A 26,495-nucleotide genomic window follows, 5' to 3' on the forward strand; every position below is an offset into this window, starting at 1 on the left:
GAAGGGCTTGATGCCATCCTTGACTTTCATAAAAGCCTTTACAAAAGAAAATATTTAAAAATCCTCCTTATCAATACAAATCAACTCATCTGTTAGATGAAGCAAAGTCTAAACATGTTTCAGCCTAATCTCAAGGCCATCTTCAGTAGCAGAACAGTAATTACATAATATACAAACAAATTAAAAATCGTAATGAAGTGAAGTGACAATGATCATGATTAGTGAATTAAAAAACATATTGAGGTATAAAGTCCTCTCGTCTAATAGATCGTTCTGGAATTGTCAATTAAAACTGCTGACTGTTAAAATGAAGACACTGTGCTGAGGAGTGTAGTGAGACCGTCAATACTATGGGTTAAAACGTGTGTAACATCTGTAATGAGAAAAAGGAAATATGAGTGGATGAAAAACAAGGTAAAAAATAATATACGAAAAGAAAACTCATGTAACTTACTTGTAAACAAAAGTTGTCGTCTCGAATGGCGATGACCTTGTCAGTCTCAAGTCACATTGCCTGTGTGTGGCTTACTGTGGATCTGTATCGATGTGGTTGGGAGGGGGGATGGAGGGGGAGGGGCGAGGAACGATGTTAATCACGGAAGGAGAGTGTTGATGGAAGGGCAGGTCTTGTTCTAGAACGTCGGTAGTGAAACTCGTTTTTACTACTGAATTGATCACAGATGAGCGGGACAAAGGTTTCCAATAAAATATTTTTCTTTTCATTGATTTCATTCAAGTTGTATATGGGATTGTTATATTGGTCGATATCTATATAAATATTCTCTAGTATATTAAGTAAGGGACCTTTCTGTTCGTAATGCAGGATCTTTAAATCTTGATCAATTGTTGTGTATTTATGATTTTTCTCTTTACAATGTTCACTCATGGCTGAGTAGCGATTATACTTTAGGGCATTGAGGTGTTCAGAGTATCTTACATTGAAGCTGCGGCCTGTTTGCCCAATATAGGTTGAAAGACATGACTGGCATTTTAATTTGTATATCCCAGAGTTTGAATATTTTTGGTGGCTGTTGACAGTGTGAGAATTAAAAAACGTTTTCGCATTGGTGTGAACCATCTTGAAAGCTACTTTTAACTTGTGTTTTTTAAAGATGTTTGAAATAGGATATAACTTGCAATTCGTAAACGCCTACATGAGCGTCATTCCTGAGGCCATCCTAAAGTTGGAATCGCGAGGGATGGAGTTGGTTGAAGTGGTCGCTACAATACAAGGAGTCGTCCAAGAAGCCGACTCGTAGCCTGGAGAGACTGGGACAACCGTGAAACAAAAATTGGAGTTCGTGCTGGCTCGAAATCCCGGTTGAAGTGCAGAGTTGGACTTTGAGAGGATGCTGCATGGCGAGACTGCACCGTCAGAGGATTTTACGAACTACTCTGCACAAGAAGCAGCATCATTCAAGTGATTACCTCTCGTGTCAGTTGATGTCGAAAGATCGTTCTCATCACTGAAACTTTTATTGACTGATTTCAGAAAATCATTCAAAACTGAAAACATAGAAAAAATTCTTGTTGTACAGACTAATGCAGATCTACTTCACTGACTTGCCTAATTCTGAACGTTTTGTAAATGAACTTTTAAAATTCTCATATATATATATATATATACTTGAAACTTGAATGCGAGTATATCGCAGAGTATCATACATACAATTAGAAAATAAATCTCGTATATAAAGATATGCTATTAGTTTTTTCGTTTCACTTCCTTTTCTATAGTTTTTAACGGTGTTTTTTGAGCATATTCTGCATATTTTATGGCATATAATGGGTTTTCGAGCATATATATGGAGCATATAATGGTTTTTCGAGCATATCTATCGAGCATATAACACATGGTTTTCGAGCCTATCTGGAGATTTTATCGAGCATATCGATCCGAGCAATACTTATGGTTCTAATTCGATCATCCCTTGGTCGCCCGTTTTAGTTGCCTTTTATGGCAGGCAGAGGATACCGTAGGTGTATTCTTCGTCTGTGTACCCCACCCACAGGGGATTGTGTGTTTGGTCCGCAAGAGCTATTTTATTTCGCTTAAGTCCATCGGCAAGCAGGTTAGGACACCCCTATGAGCCACCTGGGACGTGCCACGTGGGAGTATCACCTCTCCCCATGCTACGCCAGCGTAGTAGGTTCGTGGAAGATATTTTTGTCCCAGTCTGTCCAATAATTATGTTGCCTACCCATGTTCTAAGAATAAATCAAAATATGTGCTCAAAGCAGAAGAATTATCCTCATTTTAAAAAATCTGGATTGCATTTAAATCTACAAAAGGCTTAAATTCAAATGTATAAGAACATGATTGAAAAAATACTGTATATTTATCACGTAATAAGCCTCAGGACGGTGACGTGTTACATAAGCTATAGAATAGACTAACTTCCTAACTACGAAAATCAATAAGATTACAATAAAATGCCTGGCTTCAAGAGGTGACTTCACCTTTCTTATTCCCTTGTACAAAAGAAATAGAATGTTAAAGGAAATTTAGAAAGAACAACAACTGCTACAAATAAGGATGAAGTTATGTATTACTTCACAGTGAATCGAAGTTGATGAAGACATTTTATCTTTTAATTGTGGAAATACTGTTTATGTCTTTTGTAGAGATTCAAAATCATCAGAAGAAACTTTATGAATTGAAATTGGCCAATATGCCTCATTAAGAACAAAACATTACCAAAGCTACATACTGTACTATTATATAGTTGGTAGCATTCTTAACAACAAAGCATGAGAAGGAAAGTAAAATAATATTACCTGTCAACGTCGCTTGTTTTCATGTCCCACTAACTACATTTTAAAACTTTTTTGGAGACACCGAATTGCCAGAATTTAGTCCCATAGGAAATTTTATGTGCCAGTAAATCTACCAACATGAGACTGGCATATTTGAGCACCTTCAAATATCATCAGACTGAGCCAGGATCGAACCTCTCAAGTTGGGGGTCAGAACGCCAGCACCCCAACCTTCTGAGCCACTCAGGCCAGCAAGGAAGGAAAGTATATTTCATGTTTAGAGCCCATATTGACAATTAATTCTTATACAAATTAAAACTTATGCATTTTACACAAGGAGCCAATTCAGGAGAGATGACAAATTGGGGGGGGGGAAGACAATGAAGAAAACTACAACATTTCTATTTAAGGCGACACTCTGGAGAAAACAGATATTTTGGTCACTTTGGCAAAAAAATTTTATGACTGAAATTGAGTTTCTTCTTTCTTGTCAAAAAGTTATTCCTTGAATTCAAACAATTTATCACTTTATTATATAGTTGGCAGCATTCTTAACAAGAAAGCATTAGAAGTACAATAATATTATCTGTTAACATTATTTGTTTTTACATCCCACTAACTATATTTTAAAACTTTCTTGGAGACACCAAAGTGCCAGAATTTAGTCCCATAGGAATTAAAATAGTACTGATACCTGTAAGTTTTGTTATTCTTGTATGTTTAATCTTTTTTTGTGAGTTATGTGGTGGTAACCAGTCTGTTTACTTTTGTGAAGTACGTGCGCAAGTAACCCCTTGTAGTTGCATATCAAGATACTATTATTATTGAAAGATAGTGTGCTGTAATAATTGATAGGTTGTATCCATGGGAATAAACAATATGCACAAACATAAATCAGCCTTAGCTAAGCGACGAATTCCTTAACTTTTGATAGGAAAGAGATGGGGATCAGATATTACCGAACAGGAGTCTCCACTGAAGAAACCAGGGACAAAAGGTCATGAAATGCTATCTGAATCAGATTGTTTTCAACAAGAAAGTGTCACATCAACTTCAAGCCATGTAAGTCCGGCACCTATAGCCAACAATCATAACATGACAGAAACTACAATCCCCATAACTTCGACTCAGGAAAAGTCGAATTTTAAAAAACAAAATGCAGGTGAATCATTTTCTGTTCTTTCAAGTTGGAGGAGAAGAGACAAGCTTCCAGAGTTACCAGTATCCGTACAGAAGCTGCTAAGAAAGAAAAAGAAGGAAAAACATACGGTTCTGGTGACTTTTAGTAAATGAATCATGAAGAAAACATCACTTGAACTTAGCTTTAATTTTCCCGCCAATTGCATTTTTATATTTAAATCCCATTTTTCCCCCATAATATTCTGCCAAATGTAACAACATTTATATGGTACATATATCACAGCCATATTAGGAACGAGGAACGATTGATTGCAGAATTTTTTCAAGTAATAGGGATTTTTAAGTCTAAAATTTTAGAACATAAAAATTACACAAACTTTAGTACAATATATCTCCTTATATAAATTATGTACAGAAGGATCGATATTTAGTGCTTTTTAAGGAAGTATTATCTACCTAATTGCAAAATTCCATTAGCATGTTAATCAAATTTCATGAAAAATGGAATTAAAAATTTCAAAAAAATTTCAAAACAAATTCTTTTGGAAAAATTATTAATTGTATGTGAAGGAAATGTTCGTGACATCTCTACATTTATGTAGGTGACATTACCATAAAGTTTCGTGAAAATCCATGCATTAGGTAAAAATATCTGTTTATCTCAGGAGTTTCGCCTTAACAAAAAGTATTCTGAGACAAGAGGTACAGACAAGATGTGAAGAAGAATAAATACAATTTTTCACTGAAATAAATAAATAAATAAATTAATTAAAATATCAATGGGTAGCAATACAGCTCATACCAGAGAAATGGCATCATGCAACATAATTCTTTTAAAATAGAGTCCAGATCATAAATGTTGACATCCCCTGGTGATCATAAAATGATACAGAATTAGGCCAGTAAATCAAGGAATTTACAGAAAGAAATTACCCCTATTCAGGGTTTGTTCACATCTCTATGTGCAGAACATTTTTCGAAACCTAACGCGATAGATGTATTAAGGGTAGAAAGATATGGTGTTCTGTAAATAGCCTGAATATAAATGTAAATAACACTAAATATATGAAGTGTATATCCAAAAATTTCATTAAGAACAATTACAACCTCATGAAACGTTTCATTCCACAGTGCAACAGTTTTAATTTAAAATGGAATACACAGTGCAAACAGGCATGGTGCACGGCAACGACAACTTAATCCGACATATGGTCTACTTGATTAGCATTCCGCAACCACAAAAATGAGTAAGCTACAAAGTGTACAGCAATGCATGGAAAATCTAATGACCATCATTCCACCACCCACCCAACAAAGTACCATTCCATCAAGACAACAGCCAAACAAACTGGCATGACCTTTCTCCAGAAATCCCCTCTCTGCCTCCATAGATACTGATCCCTTCCACCACTCACCACTTATTACTTAGATACTGCACAGCTCAGAGAGGAGGAAAAAAGACAAGGAGCTATCCTCCTTCCACCCTTCGGCTGTACCTCTGCCGCCCAGATAGGATTTTTTTTTTTTTTTTTTTTTTGCTAGGGGCTTTACGTCGCACCGACACAGATAGGTCTTATGGCGACGATGGGATAGGAAAGGCCTAGGAGTTGGAAGGAAGCGGCCGTGGACTTAATTAAGGTACAGCCCCAGCATTTGCCTGGTGTGAAAATGGGAAACCACGGAAAACCATTTTCAGGGCTGCCGATAGTGGGATTCGAACCTACTATCTCCCGGATGCAAGCTCACAGCCGCGCGCCTCTACACGCATGGCCAACTCGCCCGGTAGATAGGATTTTATTGGTGCTCTGCAAAGCTGCAGAATTTGCTGTCAGAGGATGCAAAGAACTCACCTCTTTCACAAATGAAAGTGTACGCAAAGAAAAATATTATTTAAAAGAACTTCTGCGCTTATGTGGAAGTGTGTTAGAACAAGCCAATGACAGAATGGTAGAATGAAAGGAAGTGAGTGAGTGAGTGAGTGAGTGAAGTGTAATTTGATGATGATAATAATAATAATAATAATAATAATAATAATAATAATAATAATAATAATAATAATAATAATAATAATAATCATGTTATTTGCTTTTATGTCCCACTAACTACTTTTACAGTCTTCGGAGACGCCGAGGTGCCAGGATTTAGTCTCGCAGGAGTTCTCTTACGTGCCAGTAAATCTACCAACACGAGGCTGTCGTATTTGAGCACCTACAAATACCATCGGACTGAGCCAGGATCGAACCTGCCAAGTTGGGGTTAGAAGGCCAGCACCTTAACCGTCTGAGCCACTCAGCCCGGCAATTTGATAAGGGATAACGCAGAGAGGCTATTATTGTCTTTGGACAATTAACCTGTTGAAGTACTGGCTTGTGCCATAACACACAGTTCTCGCCAACAAAGATGTTACTGAACAGACCAGAACATTCTCAACCTGTACATGTATCCTCACACATTCACCGTTTTCATCCCCACCCAGCAACCAGAAGAGACTTGTGAAGGCAGCAACCATGTGACCAAATGACCATTCCATTGCCCACAACCCAAAAATATGACTATTTTCAATTTTAATCAAACATTCATACTATAAATTTCAAGAATTTAATTGTGGTAGTAACTTTCATTTTTTATACAAGCTGCTTTTCGTTGCACCACCACAGATAAGTCATATGGCGATGACAGGATAGCAAAGGGCTACGAATAGGAAGGAAGCGACCATGGCCTTAATTACAGTACAGCTCCAGCATTTGCCTGGTGTGAAAATGGGAAAGCATGGAAAACCATCTTCAGGGCTGCCGACAATGGGGTTCGAACCCACTATCTCCTGAATGCAAGGTGATAGCTACGTGACCGAAACCACACAGCCACTTGCTTGGTATTTTAGTATTAACATCAGCAAAAGAAATGCTCTCAAGTTCTCATCAAAACAAGCCTGAAAGCATCTAGGCTTAATATCTGATATATTATTTTCTTTTTTAATATTTCAGCAATATAATTGTTTAGGAAGTAAACTAATGCAAAATGCAAGGCTGGATATAGATTTTTGCAAAGGGGTGCAACAGGCAAATGGATTCTACCAGAATATGCAAAATTTAATTTGGAACGAGGAAGTACCAAGGAAGTGCAAGGAAGTGATGTACCGGTATGAGATGTATTGTACGCCCATACTGACATATGTAGCAGAGACCTGGGCAGTGACAAGAAGAGAAGAGGAGAGTAAAATTCAAGCCAGTGAAATGATAATTAATATTATTGGTTTTTACGTCCCAAGAACTACTTTAACTGTTTTCGGAGACGCTGAGGAGTTGGAAGTCCTTTAACATGTTATTAAATATATCAACACAAGACTGATGTATATAAGCACCTCAAATACCACCGGACTGAGCTGGGATCAAACGTGCCAACTTGAACTCAGAAGGCCAGTGCTCTACAACCTGAGCTACTCAGCCCAGCTCCAGTGAAATGAAATTTCTAAAACATATGATAGGAAAAATGAGGGAAGACAGAATGAGAAATGAATTGTCAGAAAGGAAATTGCAGAAGAAAAGTTTAATGACAGAACTGAGAAGAATAAACTAAGATGGTTTGGACATGTGAGGATAATGGAGGAGGAGAGGATTACATGTAACTAATCTCATGATTAGACCCGTATTGAACTATGCTATGATATACTAACAATTTGTTGGTTGTTTTGATCCACCTTTTCAATACAAATTAGTTTGTGTTGCTAGGTTGTAATGTTACAACACTAACTTACCGGGACATGTTTCGCTTTATTCACAAGCATCATCAGCCTATACAATTGTCTCAAGGTTTGTCATATTTGGATTGTTGTTACAAATTTCATTACATTGAATGTAAATCTAATTTCAGTGATAACAATATTTAAAACATAGGAATAATATACACATTAAAAATTATGACAATATGATTTGCAATGTTAAAATGGAGTAACTCTTAATTCTAAAACACATTGACGTCCAAAACACAGTTTCTACAATTTGAAAATTTGGCTAAAATTTTTTTGCAATGTTAAAATAAAATCGATTCAACTATAATTTGGCATTAAAATTTGAGTCATAAATATAAATATTGGATGTTAATATATAGGAGCCATAGTTTCTAAAATGCGTTGGTTTCTAGAATACAGTAACATTTCAGTATTGAGAATTTTTGTTAAGAATTGTGCTCTCTAAATAATGTTACTTAAAAAAACTGTAATTTTGCATCATGCGTGATTAGAGTAGAAGGAGTAGAACCACAACAGACAATAGTCACAGTAACGCAATAAGGTCCACAAGATTCTGTAGCAGCAGACAAAGGGATGCTTCTTCCATTCTATATCTCGAAAGGAACAAAATCAGTTACTCAAAATTTGGATTGAAGCCCCTTTTAACCATAACTTACATTAAAACAATCAACTTCCAACGGAGAATCTGGTCGCTACAAACAAGAATTAAATATGTCAATACTTCCTCTGATCAAACTGCCAAACTGCAGCAGCAAGCCTCAAAAATTCTAGAAGCCATTCTCCAACGAACCCAAGACTTCAATTCTAGATTATCATCATGACTCTAATCACGCATGATGCAAAATTACAGTTTTTTTAAATAAGATTATTTAGAGAGCACAATTCTTAACTAAAATTCTCAATACTGAAATGTTACTGTATTCTAGAAACTATGGCTCCTATATATTAACATCCAATATTTAAATTTATGACTCAAATTTGAATGCCAAATTATAGTTGAATCAATTTTATTTTAACATTGCAAAAATTTTTAGCCAAATTTTCAAATTGTAAAAACTGTGTTTTGGACGTCAATGTGTTTTAGAATTAAGAGTTACTCCATTTTAACATTGCAAATCATATTATCATAATTTTTAATGTGTATATTATTCCTATGTTTTAAATATTGTTATCACTGAAATTAGATTTACATTCAATGTAATGAAATTTGTAACAACAATCCAAATATGACAAACCTTGAGACAATTGTATAGGCTGATGATGCTTGTGAATAAAGCGAAACATGTCCCAGTAAATTAGTGTTGTAACATTACGACCTAGCAACACAAACTAATTTGTATTCAAAAAGGTGGAGGAGAGGATACCGAAACAGATGATGGAGGTTAAGTTTGAAGGAAAGCGAGAAAAGGGAGACCCAGAGCAAGATGGATCGAATTGATCAAGACCAGTATAAGAAGAAGAAACCTAGAATGAAACAGAATAACAGAGGAATGGTGGAAGGAGAGAGGAAGGTGGAGAAGTACCATAAATGTCCCAGCCAATTTGGATAAGGGGAAATGAAAATTATGAAAACGAAGAATTGTTTAGAGACTGCAATATCCACAGAGGCATTAATTTTTGGCTAACCAGGAATTGTAACATACAAAACTATTCTTTCTTAGATTAAGAATGAATTATACCACATATAAACAAAAGCCTTAAGAATTACCTTTTTCTTACCCTGAAGATCGCAACATATCAGCACAAGTTTGAAAAGATTCAGACTACACTGTGAAGAAATTGCTAACAGGCAACTATCATTCTTACAAGTACACCAAGCCAAGATTAGAGCCTGCAGCATTGGACACATGAGACAAGTGCTTAATTGAAGACATGATACAGTAGGTTGCAAACAAAACAGACGATTGCATAGGAAACAAACAGCAACACATCTTTTTTTCTCTCTCTCTTTCTTCTGCTAACAGTATAACATACTCTAACACTCATACGTCTTCAGCAGAACAGATATGGGAAGGGGGCTAGGACTGTGAATGTAGAGGCTGTACTTGAGATACAATCTAAGCATTTGCCTAGAGTGAAAGTGGAGAAACTAAAGTAAACCATTTTCATCCCATCCAACAGTGAAGTTCAAACTCACCATCTCCTTTCACGCTTACAGCTACAAAACGCATACCACGCAGCCTACTCGCTTGGTACAGATAGCAACTTCCAACGTTGAGATGCGATTTGTATACATTACCAATGAATTCTAATATCTTTTTCTTCTGCTGCTTCTCACACCCTGGTGGGTTTCTGAGTATGAACTGTGTTGTACATTAAAGACTTGGCCCTGCTTACGGCCAATTGCCCTTCCTGACACCAACACTGCGTGGAGGCATGGATTCACTATCACATTTCTGTGGTTGTTGGTAGTATAGTGTGCTGTGTTTACATGAAGAGGTATGCAATAAGATGAACACCTAGTTCCTGAGCGAGAGAAATTAATCAGACACGGCTAAAATACCTAACCCATCTGAAAAATCAAACCCAGGACCCTCTGAATCAAAGCCCATGATGCTGACCATTCAGCCAAGGAGCCAGCCTGACACCAATGCATTTTAATATAATAATAATAATAATAATAATAATAATAATAATAATAATAATAATAATAATAATAATAATAATAATAATAAACTGATAATACTAACTCAGGATTCCTGTTCCATTTAATTAATCCCAGAGAACAGTTTGCTTCGATATCATATACTCTGACACCAATATCACTTGCCCAGGCGATAAATTGCCCATTCCATTTTATATTCTGGACTCCTCCTTCAGCTTCACAGAGCACAGTAGACTTCACAGATGACTTCAATAGTGATAGGAATGTCTTCTCGTGGAGAACCAACCGTTCATCACCTACAAAAATATAAACAGATATCAAGTTATATTCGAGGTAAATCAATCCTACAGGTGACAAACTTATCTTCCTGTTGTTTCAATTTTTGAGTTAAAAGTCAAATGCACAGTACTTTCCGCACATGTATTCTGCCTGGTTAACAGTGTTATTCCTATATCAGTTCCAATCAAGTATTTGTAACCAGGGCTAGGAATGGAAAGGAAGTGGTAGAGGTACTGAGAAATGCATCATTTAAACACCTGCCCCACGCTGAAAACGGAAACCAAGTATGGTCAACTTTGGGTACTGGACTATGCAGCTCTCAAAATCCACGGACATTTTGTCCTTTTGATTAGCATTTCAATGTGAGGAGATAATCTGATTGAGTAAAACATCTTAAAACTATTTCTGTATGTCTGGAATTGAAAAACTCATTTCTAATGAAAGGAATTTTCAGAAGCAGAAAAAGACAATACCCATGATAACTTCACTGGTACTGTCTTAGAATGGTAAATGAATAAAAAATATATACGATATTAAACAAACTTCACTACTGTCATAGAATGGTAAATGAATTAAGTCAGCCGCTCAGAATGCAGTTGAAAGTGCTCCAGTGAGGTACTGTATTATAAGACAGTAGTGAAGTTGGTTGAATTCCAAAAAATTATCACTAAGTAATGGATATCAACACTGAAAGAAATCAAAAATTCAATAATCACAATTCAGATGGTATGGTTACTAAAATTTGATTGAATGCAATCTAGGTGTAAAAACAGGCCTTCAAGATGTGTAGTAAAGATTACTCACTAAGTTACCTACAAAGCTGTAGCAGTAGTGAATGGTTTTTGTAAGCAACATTTTAAAATAGCTTGTGTAATGCTTGTACTGAGATGTTCTAGAGATGATCAACACTGTACCAGGTGTAATTATTTTCCTTTGTAATCTAAAGTAGAGTACTATAGCTTATCAATTTCAAGGTTGACAACCAGGCACCTGTGAGAGTTGATGGCAGACTTGCTTATCATTCAAAGCAGCTGGATGCATAATAAGCGTGGCAAATGGAAGGAAGTAGGTTAACTTGGACAATTTGGACTCAGTCACAGAATGTAAGAGAATCAGATGTAGGTTTTGAGTTGGATTAACTCTCCATTACATGATATCAAGAAAAGGAGTTTGCAGCAGAGGAGGCCACATTGCTACTGCAAATAAAGGATTTCAAGGGCATTATGTTCACTCACAGAGACTTACAGAAAAAGCAATTAAGTTTTAATGTAGGTAAACGAACATCAAAAAGGTTGGACTGTGGTGGAGTCTGCCATTTTGTATGAGGCCTTTGAAGGGGCGATCTAGCCTGGTCCTAGTTGTGAGTGACATCACCTAGTAGGGGCCACCCACTCGCTTCTACAGCAACCAGTTACAGATGAGTTTTTGTGCACAAGGCCAACCTTTGCTACTACCACTACTAGACGCAGGCCTCCAATATCACAAGAGAAAACCAAAGCATTTGATTTCTCGAGGTGTACAGCAGCTTCTCCTTGTCTGAAATATCTGGAAGAGACAGCCTCCCTATAAAAGGCAGGCCAGTCGAGCCTGAAATCGTTCAGTTTGGGCTCAGTTCTGCTCATGACCCAGCCAGTGAGGCAATCTGTGAAGTGTGTGTACTACTGTGGAATACTGGATCAGAGTGCTACAGTGTCAATGGAGAACTGTCTGTGAACTGACAGCAAAGGTAGAATAGTACAGCTGATCAACGTTGGACCATGAAGAACAAAGACTCTCATGTGTGTGAATGGTTTTTTTTTTTTTTTTTAATTGGCTTTACATTGCACCGACACATGGCAATGATGGGATAGGAAGGGCCTAGGAATGGGAAGGAAGCGGCCGTGGTCCCAGCATTTGCCTGGTGTGAAAATGTGAAACCACAGAAAACTATCTTCAGGGCTGCCGACAGTGGGGCTCAAACCCACTATCACCCAGATGCAAGCTCACAGCTCCGCGCCCCTACCGCACAGCCAACTCGCCCAGTATGTGTGTGAATGTAAGACTGCGACTGCGCACACGCAAACTGTGAATAATGATGTCGTTTTCTCATTGTACAGTGAATTTAACAGTACGTAACTGTGTAGCTCATGTGTGTTAAGACTGAATATCTAGTGTGACTGAACACATGGAAGAGAGAGAGACAGCATGAACTAGTGAGATTGAGTATCTGTGTAGTCATGTAGGTTATCAGAGTTGGCTAATAAATTTTAGGCTAAACATTACCAGCCTCTAACTGCCAACACATTACAACACTCACATCTGAAATTCTATAAATATATATTCTTGCAACTGATATTTAATTGAGATTTCTGATCTATTTCCTGCTGCATATATTGGTCCCTTCTGATCAATTACACACTAAAATATATTTAATGATATTTAATTTTCATTTAGGTATTATGTGCTGTAGGTATCTGGAGTGTGATACTCGTAATATAATCAACTTATGTGCACCAAACGTCAGCCTGGATTCTGCTGTATTGCTATGCCAAAGCATTTACAAACCTTAAAAGAATGTCATTTTGTTCTTGAAATCATACATTGCAAGCTATAATACAAACTACATTCCCTCCTGTTTGAATGTCTCCATTGGTTTAAACTAGGGCCGTTCAAACGCCCAAAATCTCACCCGTGCAGAACGAGGCGCAGATGTTCTGTGCACCGTGCATCGGCCCAACTCAGCTCGGTTCGGACTAGCATTATGTCTCAGGGCGACTCGGCTAAGCTTGGCACAACTTGGTTCAGATGGTGGAGCATTGCAGAGTGACTGAGGAAGGGGGAAACAGGCGGAGCGAGAGAGAGGCATAGGGAAAGGGACAGAGAGAGCTATTGCTCAAAATTGAGGAGTGGGGGATCTGCATCCTGGTCAACATAGCGAAGTCGTCTTATGCACCTTACGCCACGCAATGCACCGGTGCATGCCCCGTAAGAGGAGCTGGTTAAAAATTGTTTACCATCACTGCCTCAGTACTGCTCCAATTTTAGATGATACAGACTCACTGAAGAAATGGGGGGGAAAAGCTAGCAGAAATGAAGAAAATCTTATTATGGCATGTGCCTTTAAGGATTTCTGAATTTGGCATTCGCTCCACTTTGAAGCAAAGACAAGAGATAGAGATTCATAAAGATCAAGTATGTAAAGGACATCCTAGAAGAACACCCGCAACTGAAGACAAACACACTGTGATTTTTTTTTTTTTTTTTTTTTTTTGCTAGGGGCTTTACGTCGCACCGACACAGACAGGTCTTATGGCGACAATGGGATAGGAAAGGCCTAAGAGTTGGAAGGAATCGGCCGTGGCCTTAATTAAGGTACAGCCCCAGCATTTGCCTGGTGTGAAAATGGGAAACCACGGAAAACCATCTTCAGAGCTGCCGATAGTGGGATTCGAACCTACTATCTCCCGGATGCAAGCTCACAGCCGCACGCCTCTACGCGCACGGCCAACTCGCCCGGTCACTGTGATCTTAAGCAAGAGTAAACGAAGGTTTACAGCTGTCGGCATCTGTGCTGAAATCAGCAGAACTAGAGAAAAACCGGTGTTAAGTATTGACTGTGAAATATCGCTTACGTGATGTTGGGTTGTACCGATGTGTATCTGCCAAAAAGCCTCTTGACATACATACAAATGAGGGTTGTAAATAAAGCAGTGGCAACGTAGTCCAGACACTCGCAGGAGATTGTGCATGCGCAAATAGGATGTGGGAGCAGTCAGGTGGAGCTGTTGTCGATGTGCTGTGCGCATCTACCGGGCATCCATTTGGGAGTTTTGTCGCCGTGTGGCATTAAAGTGAAGAATGTCGATTTCAACGCTCTAAAGCATGTTTTCAAGAGGTGATCAGCGTTCGTGTATTAAAATTGAGTTTGCCCATGGCAAAAATGTATCAGAATGTTATTGAGGATTACGTGAAACATGCAGCAAGAATGCATTACTGTACAGGAAGGCGTTCTGTGCAGGTCGGAATGAGAATGCAGATTTGCACCGCACAGGTCGGCCATCCATTCCTCAAGATCAGATTGACACCATGAGTGGTCTCATTTCCACAGACCATCGATGGATTGTCTGGGAATTATCTGTAGAGATTGGTCTCAGTCACCAAAACATCAAACGCTGAGGCACATACTGATACAATGTCCTAACATGAGGAAAATTGTGTCTCGTTGGGTTCCACATCAGCTCACCGACATACAAAAATGGCATCGGTACGCACTGTCCAGCATTCACCTAGAAAGATAACGTAACGAAGGAGACTCACTTCTGCAGTGTATTGTCGCCATTGATGATAATGATAGAAGAATGCTTAACACCAACTGTGAAGCATGGGTGGGGTGGGGTGGTAGCATTATGGTTCTGGCTTGTTTTTGTATCAATAAATTGGGGGACTTGGTGAGGGTGGAAGGTATCTCAAGGACAGGGCAGTGCCATTGCATTCTATCAAGCAATGCACTACCATCTGGAACTCAACTTATTGAAAGGGATTTTTTCAGCAGCAGGACAATGACCCAAAACACACGTCAAAGAAAACGAGAACTATCAGGAGTTCTACAAATAATGGCCTGGCCACCTCAGTCATCCAATTTATCAATTTGTCATCCATTGAGTTGCTGAGGGTTAAAATCTGTCAAAGTTGTAAAGAACTCTGGCAGAGTTTTTTGCAAGCATGGGGAACTATAACCAAGATGATGCCGGATATATATATATAAAAAACACACACACACACACACACCCCCCTGTGTCTCTCTCTCTGTTCGAACAGTGTAGTTCCAAAACACATTGTTTTCCATTATTTGAAGCATAAATTGTGTCAGTCTGAGTACAATGGATGCCATCAATGTTTGGATTTTAATTTAAAATACATGTCTTTCGAAATATCACTACTCTGCTGTCTAATGATAAGGAATGGATTTTTCTTAAGGTGAGTTTGAATCATATAGGTAAGTATGATTAACACTAGTAAGTATTTTAATAGAAAGTTAACTAGTAATAAACTCTTATTCAATTAATCAAACCCTGCAACAAAAATAACTGGAATATCTTGGGATAATTTAGATATAAATGAACACTCACCTGTAACAAATCTCCTGCCAGAACCAGGTTTGAAATAATTTGGATCAATTGCCACAGACTTCACTAAACGACCAATAACCATGTCATGATTGTTTTCAGTTGAATACAGACCATAGATGAAAACCTAAACAAACAAAAAAAAAAAAAAAAAAAAGGCACAAATGAAATAGGACAATGATGATGATTGTTGTTTAAAGGGGCCTAACAGCCAAGTCATCGGCCCGTAATGGTACGAGATGTAAATTTAAAATTTTAAAATATATCTAGAGACTAGAATTTAAAATAAATGGTTATGAAAAATGATTATAAGATTAATATAATCAGTGGATATAATTTGCAATGCCTTATTTTCTAATAAAATTATAGAAAATATAGATTCCAATGGAATAAGGCATTGCCTTGAAACACAGAAATATATATCATTCAAATTAGAAGTTAACATAACACATTAAAATATACAAACATTAACTAAAATAGAGTCTTCTTCTTCTTTCACCGCTTTTCCCACATCTGTGGGGTAAAGGGTGCAAAATGTGCCGCACATGTGGATTTGGCCCTGTTTTATGGCCGGATGCCCTTCCTGATGCCAACAAACTAAAATAGAGTCAATGAGATAAAAGCGTATTTAACAAAAAATACACTAATACAAAATATATTATTACAAACGATCAAAGAGGCCACTATCCCTCATAAAACGGATGACGACGTCTGCTGACTGCTCATCATCTCGTAGGATGAGGGAAATGGAATTCGGGAGTTGTAGACTATGGCGCAGATCGGCCAGGTCCACGCACTTCGTAGGGATATGTACTATGGTTAGATGACCACTGCAAGTACAAACTGGGGGACATTCATCCTTCAGTAGGTAGAAGTGCGTTACCACACCATGACCAATCCGAAGATGACAAAATACCACTGCTTCTCTCTGAGAAGCCCAGAGCGAAGTATACCATACCTTCATAGTTCCTTTTATCGCTCTCAGCTTATTTGGGAGAGTGGTGGCCTGCCACTCCATCTCCCAATGGGACAGAATCAGATGTAACTGCTGAGAGCGAATGTCACTGACAGGAACCCTGTAAGGAAACGAGGGTAAGGTAACAGCCTCCTTGGCAGCCTTGTCAACTAAACCTTGACAGCCTTGTCAACTAAATCGTTTCCCTGCACACCCATGTGGCTGGGGAGCCACATAAACATAATTCCAGTGCCGGCATCCGAACACCCGGCCAGCAGGTCCTGGATCCGTTGCACCAGAGGGTGCCGAGGGAAACATGTATTTGTAGATTTTAACATGCTCAAGGAGTCTGTACACAGCAGAAATTGCTGGTGCTCATCGGACAGTGCGTACTGCAGAGCTTCACAGGTGGCATAGAGCTCTGCTGTGTACACAGTAGAGATTTTCAGTAGAGGAAAAAGAAACCTGTTATTGTCAACAACAAACTCACAGCCGACTCCACCTTCTGCCCTCAAACCATCTGTGAGAACAATGACCAAATCTATGCAACTACTCTTATGTTTAGACCCGTATTGAAACTTGCTATAATTTGCATACGATTTTTATTTTTGTTTTCCACGTATTCAATACATAATACATTTTTGTTGCTAGGAAATCATTTTACTACAACACTACATTAACAGGGACATGTTTCGCTTGACTTCCGAGCATCCTAGTTGCACTCTACCGGTCAGGTCGTTCACATTGTGCACAAGTTTCTATTGGTTCCAACTTGGATTGGGAATTTTTCTCACACCACAGCAAGAATCCGTTGTATTATAAGAATGTTGTATGGTTTTATCTACATCTCATTTCTATATCAGAAATATCCTCTAGTTGCACTCTACCGGTCATGTTGTTCACATTGCACGCAAGGTTCTATTGGTTCCAACGCTCACGGTGTCAGGTTAACAGGTGCACCCCTCCACTGCGCAACACATAATTATAAAATTTCTTGCTCGTGAAGTAGTTAGAGTGGCGGAAATTTGCCAGAGATAGACTGCACATTTCTGTGATCAAATATTGTCAAAGACGCGTGTGTGTAAGGAGTGGCGGAGGAAAGGGGAGATAGCACCAGTGAAATCCAAGACTCGACTGTCAGCTGGCAAAGTTCTTGTAAGCGTTTTTTCGATCGACGAGGCATTTTGCTGATTGATTTTTTCATGAGCGACGCACAATCAATGCTGCTTACTACTGCAAGCTGTTGAACAAGGCGAGAGTTGCATATTGCTGCAAAAGACAAGACCAACCGATTCAACAATGCGCGGCATCATACTGCAGCTGCAACTGTCTCCTAGCTACAGGTAATGCACTGGACTACTCTTCATCATCCTCCTTACAGTCCGTACTTATTGCCCTGCGATTTCCATTTGTTTGGCCTGCTTAAAGAAACTCTAGGAGGGCAACGATTTGAAGATGATTAGTGTGTGGAAGACTTTGTGCGTAACTGGCTGGAAACATGACCCTGTTCCTTTTACGATGAGGGCATCAAAAAGCTGCCCATACGCTGGGACAAATGGATTTCCAAAGAAGGAAACTATGTGGAAAAAAATTGTAATTGCCTCGTGTTTTTCAATAAATTAATTTAAATAAAAAATAAAATCCCATTTATATTTGATCTCCCCTCGTACAACCATCCTATCAGCAGGGAGCACACAACAACAACAACAACCACCACCACCACCTGCAAGCCCTGCACTAAAGATGGAATTGGTGGTGATGAATATGTAGTGCTAAGAAAAACAGTTGAACAAACTAAAATGATTTCATTTGTAACTGTTAGGCTCTTCATTCAGTCCAACGAAACTAAGTTTCAGTAAATAAATTTATAAACTACCTGAAGGCGAAAACATGTGGTAACAGTATTACACCTGAAAAAGAAACAATTTAATTAAAACAGAATGACATGTTTCGTTCTTGAAAGGACATCATCAGATTCTATCAAATAACACTCAAATATTTAGAAGTAAATATTTATGTTTATTTCTTAGAAGTGAAGCTTCCACGGTATGAAGAATTATTTAATTTAATTTCCGGGTTGAACCATGTTGTACTTGTACGCACATCACGTACAGTTTTCCGACGTTTCGAATACATTGCAGTATTCTTTGTCAAGGCGACTGAAATACCCCTACTCGATCCGAGGTAATCAGTCTCCCAGGCAGAAATTACACTACTAGAGTGGCCTTGATCTTGGTCTTTTATATCCTAGCCTTTCTGGCTGACGTAAGCCCTGGCTGTCTCATGAGAATTCTCGAGAGTATGTGTCACAGCCAGGTAGTGGGGGCTTGCCCTCGCTGTTATGTAATGGGGTTGCGGCCCGTGTGTTTATGTTGTGGTCTGTATGTCTTAAACTATGAATGATAGGCATCCAAGAATTACTGATTTTATATCCTTCTTCTAAATTTATGTTGTTCGGATGTTTCTTGATTTCGATAGCCTCGCGGATTTTCCTTTCCGGATTCCAAGGGATAGCTGCTAGGATCTTGGTCTTGTCAAATGATATTCCGTGCCTAGTTTCGTAGGAATGCTTGGCTACTGCTGAAATGTCTGTGTTTTGGTTCTTGGTGTGATGGATATGTTCTTTTAGGTGGGTGGAGATCAGATCACATTGAATGTAGCTGCGGAGCTTGTTATGTAGGTGAGACAAAACGTCTGTCTGGTTCAGGGTATTTACAGGGGTTACACAAGGCTGTAATCTTTCACCTTTGCTTTTCATAGTTTACATGGATCATCTGCTGAAAGGTATGAAGTAGCAGGGAGGGATTCAGTTAGGTGAAAATGTAGTAAGCAGTCTGGCCTATGCTGAAGACTTGGTCTTAATGGCAGATTGTGCCAAAAACCTGCAGTCTAATATCTTGGAACTTGAAAATAGGTGCAATGAGTATGGTATGAAAATTAGCCTCTCGAAGACTAAACTGATGTCAGAAGGTAAGAAATTCAATAGCACTGAATGTCAGATTGGTGATACAAAGCTGGAACAGGTAGATAATTTCAAGTATTTAGGTTGTGTGTTCTCCCAGGATGGCAATATAGTAAGTAAGATTGAATCAAGCTGTAATAAAGCTAATGCAGTGAGCTCGCAGTTGCGATCAACAGTGTTCCATATCTTCCCCACATTTACCAATCGCCCTTTCGTATCCTTCAGTTCTATCTCCAACTCTCACACTGAAATTGCCCATTAGCACTATCCTATCCTTGCTGTTGACTCTGACAACAAAGTCACTCAATGCTTCATAAAACTTATCAACTTCATCCTAATCTGCACCCTCACATGTTGAATACACTGAGACAATTCTTGTCCTAATTCCTCCAACTGCCAAATCTACCCACATTATTCGCTCATTTACGTGCCTAACAGAAACTATGTTGTGTGCAATAGTATTCCTGATAAACAGCCCTACCCCAGACTCTGCCCTTCCATTTCTAACACCCATCAAGTACACTTTCTTTTTTTTTTTGCCGACGATGGGACAGGAAAGGGCTAGGAGTGGGGAGGAAGCGGCCATGGCCTTAATTAAGGTACAACCCCAGCATTTGCCTGGTGTGAAAATGGGAAACCACGGAAAACCATTTTCAGGGCTGCCGACAGTGGGGTTCGAACCTACTATCTCCCGAATACTGGATACTGGCCGCACTTAAGCAACTGCAGCTATCGAGCTCGGTCAAGTACACTTTATTATCTCGTATCTCTTCCTATTTATCTCCCCTTACCCGAATATCACTTACTCCTAGTAAATACAGTTGCATCCTCTTTGCTGACTCAGCCAGTTCTACTTTCTCTCTTCCATAAGCCCCATTAATATTGATAGCTCCCCATCGAATTCCATTTCGTTCGCCAAGTTGTTTCCAAGGAGTCTCTCACCTGTCAAATTAGAGTGGGACTCCATTACTCCCATAGATCCGAGGATTGCTTAAAATGTTCTGAGCTCGGTAAATTCATGAAGCAGGATGCTACCCTACTTAACACATAGTCCAAGTGAGGATCTCTCCTCTAACGGGTTAGGGACCACTGGTGGATTGCATAGTCCTGGCCGCCTGAGCACACAAAGGGATATGACTCAGAATATGTCCGAGATGCCCACTCCCATTCCATAGCAACTGGCATCCTGACTCTCAGGACCACTTACTAGGCCACTCACCCACTGCCCATTGTTCACGAATGAGGCTGTTATTTGAATTACAGTGGAACCTCCATTCCCCAATTTTGGATGGACCATGGAAAAACATACAATAAGCGAAAACAGAAAATTCAGGAATGAATAAAAACCAACAACTATTTTGGCTAAACATCAAAATAATGAAATATGTATAATTATAATCTTACATTATACAATTATCCATTATCCAATTACCAGGCACCTAGTCTCTGTTTCAAACGTACAGATGGACTTTGGAAACAAGTAATAAGGGAAATTGTGGACTCCTAGCAACCCATTTCATGGACCTTTTAAACTGTGAATCTCCGAAAGAACAATTCACCTATGAAAAACCAACACCTAATCCAGATTCAGAACCCCCCACATTACAAGGAGTGAAACAAATAATCAGAGATTTAAAAAACAACAAAGCACCAAGAGAAGATGGAGTAATCGCTGAAATATTGAAAATTGGTGGCCCAGAGTATTCAAAAAATCTTACAGGACATCTGGTTTTCTGAAGAAATTCCAGAGGATTGAAAATGTGCATTGATTCACCCACTTCACAAGAAAAGAGACAAATCAGATATTAATAACTACAGAGGAATTTCTCTCCTCTCACTCGTATATAAAATCTTCTCTAAAGCTCTACTTAATAGATTAGAGAAACAAACAGACCACCTGATCGGAGATTATCAGGCTGGATTCCGAAAAGGGAGATCCTGCGCAGAACAAATCCTTAACCTAAAAACCATACTACAGATTCGCAAAACCAAACAAACAGTAATCGCCTTTGTTGACTTCAAAAAGGCGTATTATTCCATAGATCGGCAGACCCTGTTCAACATGCTAGAGGAATTTCAAGTCGACAGGAAAACGAGGGAACTGATTAAACAAACTCTGACTAACACAACATTAAAAGTTAAGTTCTTGGGAGAAATTTCTGAACCGTTCGAAATCAGAACTGGTGTCCGACAGGGAGATGGACTATCCCCACTACTATTCAATTTAGTTTTGGAAAAAGTGATTCGTGAATGGAGAAAAGAAACTAAAGGTATAAACATTGGCAGACTTCTTAAAGAGGAAATTCACCTTGATTGCTTAGCTTTCGCAGATGACCTTGCGATCCTTTCGAACAACAGACAAGAAGCAATCCTCTCCATAGAAAAATTGCACGAAATAGCCGCAAGAACCGGACTTCAAATTTCATTTGAAAATACGCAGTTTATGGAAGGAACTAAATCAAGAATCAACAATCAACCATTAATCACCAAATGTGGAATAATTTCCCAAGTAGACAAATTCAAGTATCTAGGTGAAATTATTCAGCCAGCAGGGTTAAATCAGGAAGCTAACAAAGAAAGAACTGCTAAACTGCAAGGGGCTGACAAAATCACATGAAACAGATACAACAAAAGATGTATATCAAAAAGTGCAAAATTACGACACTACAATACAGTCATCAAACCAGAGGCACTTTATGCATCTGAAACACAGATAATTGGCGGCAGGTCACAAATGAAAAGCATTGAGAAACAAGAGAGGAAAATTCTCAGAAAAATCCTAGGACCAAAGTTTGAAAATGGAATTTGGATGAAAAAGAAACCACACAAATTTTTTCAATTTACAGAAAAAATCACAGATACCATCGGAAAGAGACGACTAAAATTCTACAGACACCTACACAGAATGGATAACAACAGGCTGACAAAGAAAATTCTAAATCTAGCTCTAACCCTGAAAACCTGCAACAATTGGTTAGCAGAAATTCATGAAGATCTACAAGAAATGGGTATTGAGGATGAAACCATTCAAGATAGAATTAAATTTAGAAGCTTAGTAAACAAACAAATTTCCAGAGAAACCAACAAGAAAAAATACAGGCTGGACAGAAACACGCAGAAAGGAACACAGTGAAAAAATTAAGAGATATTGGGCAGAAAAGAAGAAGAAACATTGTGCAAAATAAGTTCAAACGCGCTCCACAGTTGGGCACAACGAATCAAAAAAAACAAAATCTTACATTCTACTTTACGTCACACCAACACAGACAAGTCTTATAGAGACAATAGAAAAGGAAAGGGCTAGGAGTTGGAAGGAAGCGACCATGACTTTAATCAAGGTACAGCTCAAGCGTTTGCCTGGTGTGAAAATGGGAAACCAAGGAAAACCATCTTCAGACTGCCAGCATTGGGGTTCGAACCCACTATCTACCGAATGCAAGCTGACAGCTACTTGACCCAAACTACACAACCACTTGCTCGGTAATTATAATCTTACAAAATCTCCTAAACCAAACCAAACAACATCCCTAACGGACCTTGGCCAACCTAGCAACCACTACTCGGCCCAAAGATTATGAGGTGACATGTTCAGTATGACGATCCTCTCGGCCGTTATTCCTGTCTCTCAGAACAAGGGTCACCATCTCACAGTCAGGTAGCTCCTCAATTAATCGTAATCACTAGGTAAAAGATTTTAAGGTAGAAAGTATAGCCAGAAAAGGGAGAAAAAGATTCTGAAAATACACACAAAAAAGTGCAAAAAAAAAAAAAAGGTGTTGATGAAATCAGTAATTAAAGGTTTAAACCAATTACATGAACTTTTCTTAACCCATTTACTGGGTTCTAAATTGGATTACACGTGAAATTTCAATGTTTTTGACAGTCACTGGAGCTTTGATCTCATTAGATCCTTATATACAGAGAAACTCCGTTCGACATAGAAAGCAATGAAGCCTATCTTGCCAGTACCCGTAAAGGGAGTTCAATCAAAGTTGCAAAGGTTTCACATCTGGACTATTCTCAAATTTAATTCTCATTTGTCTTAACCTTCATCGGCTAACGTATGCAGCTGTTGGCCGCAAAATTCGAAACCAACTCGCCGTTCCGTCTCGGCGCATCACATTGTAATGGGAGGAGCCTGTATTCCTAAGTTACACCCTTCCCCGTTAGGCAGCATGGTTTCCAGATGTCTCCACGACACGGAGGGGCGCCCAGTATGACTTCTAAGTTCATAGGTGTCAGATCAGTGGCTGGCTGTCGCACGTTACCCAGTGTGTCCCAGCTTTTGGTCACAATGTAAGTGTATGTTGTTATTATTATTTTGTTTTGTGGATTGCTTTGTAAATAGGTGTTTTCAATGACATTAACTATAAAATTATTTATGTCTAATACAAATAAGTACATATTATAAAACTTGTGTCATAATATAAAATATACGCATCCTTACTTAGGTGAATTATAAATTTTCGTTGGAAGTCTGAACTCTCTGACGGTGATCTTTGCACTATTTAGGCCTATTACTCTATCAAATAGTAGTATATTACTATATCGCTCTGAGATAATCTATATCTTTACCGAATAATAGAACCAATGCTTCTGTAGAGCGTAGGTTTGGTTTCCTATTTCTAGGACCAGATATAGCACTCCTGAGCACATCCAAAGAATTCTAAGGGAACTAGAAGCTGAAGAGGCTGCTGGAGAAGAATAAGAGTGCGATTTAGATGACGATAAAGATCCTGACTTACCTCAACAAATTCTCAACGATGATCATAATTCTGATTAGAGACTGATATGGATAATGGTGACTTCGCAATGAAAGTGGATGATGAAAAGGAAATGCGGTTCTACATTGGAAAAGATGGGGAGACTCTTTGGTCAAGTAAAATATTGTGGTCTCAGACAAAGGTGAAGTCAAAGAACATTGTGAAAGTTATTCCTGGGCCTAGGGCACAAGCTGGACAATGCCAAAGACCACTTGAGTGTTTCCTGAAAATTATAAGACCCAACATAATTTCTGATATAGTTAGATTCACCAACATTTATATTGCAACTAAGAAACATCAGAACGAAAGAAATGAAGCAGACGATAATGTTAGAGAGTATATTTAAGTCAACGACGAATGCCGAAATTATGGCTGTCGTCGGTGCTCTGCTTCTAATCGGTGTGAAAAGGGGAAATCGTGCTGATTTTTCAGAATATTTTGTGACAAACGGTACTGGATTGACAATTTTGCATGCAAATTTCAGTAAAGAGCGGTTCAAATGTCTCCTGAGGTGGATTAGGTTTGATGACATAACAACTAGGGAACAGAGGAAGAAAATTGACACGTTGGCTCCAGTGAGAGATCTACAAACTAAATTCATAGCCAATAGCCAACAAGCATACAACATTGGTGAATTAGTAACCATCGACGAGATGCTCGTCGCATTTTGAGGACGTGGGCTTATTCAATATATGGCTAAGAAACTAGCTAAGTACGGCCTAAAGATTTATGCCCTTTGTGACTCCCAAACATTTTATACCTACAATCTCGAACTGTACTGTGGGAAACAAACCTGGTCCCTTCGAAGCGTCCAACAAACCTTTTAATATTGTCAGAAGATTATGTGCTCCAATAAAACGCAGTAATAGACTTTGATTTCCTTTGCCACCCGAAAAAAGAAAGTTGTAATTTTACTCTCCACCATGCACAACCACAATGCTATAGATGAAGAAACCAGTAAACCTGTACACATCATGGATTACAATGCCACAAAAGGTGGCGTAGACACAGTTGACTTGGGTTCACGTATTACTACATCAAGGAAAACTCTCAGATGGACAATGAATTACTTCTTCCGCATTCTAGATCTAGCTGGAATAAACTCAATGCGTATTTTCCAGATGAACAATCCTACGGACAAATCATTAAGACGAGAGTACCTCCACCAGTTGGCCCTTGAACTTATACAACAAAACCTTCAAGATCGGGCCAAACTAATACCAAGGTTTCCTAAAGAGTTAGCTCTATTTTTGAAGGACTACAGCGAAGAAAGCTGCTCTACATGAGAAACGCCGATACGACCAGGAATTTGCTGTATTTGTGGGACACATAAGAATCATCGAACATGGCTCTCCTGCAACACATGCCAAAAGAATGTTTGCCAAACACATGCTAAACTGTTCTGTCATAATTGTTATGAGAGTTCTGAAAATGAGGACGACTTTGTGACTGATGAATAATTTTAGAAACTTAATCAGCAACTAGTACTTCTGTAGCTAACCACTTGCTGAGCATCTTCTGAAGAATAGTATTACATTCCTTGGTATTCTGCATGAAGGTAGGTGGCTATCCCCCTCACGTGTGTGACTGAAAAGATAAGTTTTGTTTCTGTTGTTTGTAATATGTGAGGTATATTTGTTTTGTTCGGACATGTACATTTTGGCTAATAGATATTTTGAATGTTCATGATTTCTTTTCGCCTTTATTATATTTATATGATTAACATATCGATATTTTGCACACAAAGAAAAGACAGCTTATTGACGTGAACTAAAACCAACTGAAAATTGATGTCTTAGAACAATAAGAATTGTGATAATGTTTAAGCTTCTAAAATAAGTAATGGAGAAATCGTTCTGAAAAATAATAAAGTTTATTACTTAATACAGTACTTATTAATACTGATATAAGAAACCTGCTGTCTATTATGCATTTAAGTTAAACAATAGCACTGACAGTTAGAAAGATGCAAGTGCGGCTAACAGCCACAACGATAACCAAAGTGTTAACAAAATTTACGTTAGCCGATGAAGGTTAAGCAAATCCATCGAGGTTGCCCCTAACACTCATCAACTTCTTCCACTGTTCCTCCTCCTCCTCCTCCATACCTTCTTCAAACTCTGAATCACATTAGGCAAATACTTGTAGCCATGCACTACAAAACGTTCGAACTCTAGGTCT

General features: G+C 38.6%; 1 protein-coding gene across 1 annotated transcript in view; it reads right to left on the reverse strand.

Annotated features, from left to right (window-relative positions):
* lt (vacuolar protein sorting-associated protein light) overlaps positions 1–26,495 on the reverse strand; it is a 343,814-nt gene that overhangs the window by 290,209 nt on the left and 27,110 nt on the right. The window contains exons 4-5 of the mRNA XM_067139250.2: positions 15,638–15,761; positions 10,336–10,546 (exon numbers count right to left, since the gene is read on the reverse strand). Of these exons, the coding sequence (XP_066995351.1) occupies positions 10,336–10,546; positions 15,638–15,761 (335 nt within the window). The remainder of the gene's footprint in view (positions 1–10,335; positions 10,547–15,637; positions 15,762–26,495) is intronic.

The sequence above is a fragment of the Anabrus simplex genome, chromosome 2 (genome assembly GCF_040414725.1).
Source record: "Anabrus simplex isolate iqAnaSimp1 chromosome 2, ASM4041472v1, whole genome shotgun sequence".
NCBI classification, from domain to species: Eukaryota; Metazoa; Arthropoda; class Insecta; order Orthoptera; family Tettigoniidae; genus Anabrus; species Anabrus simplex.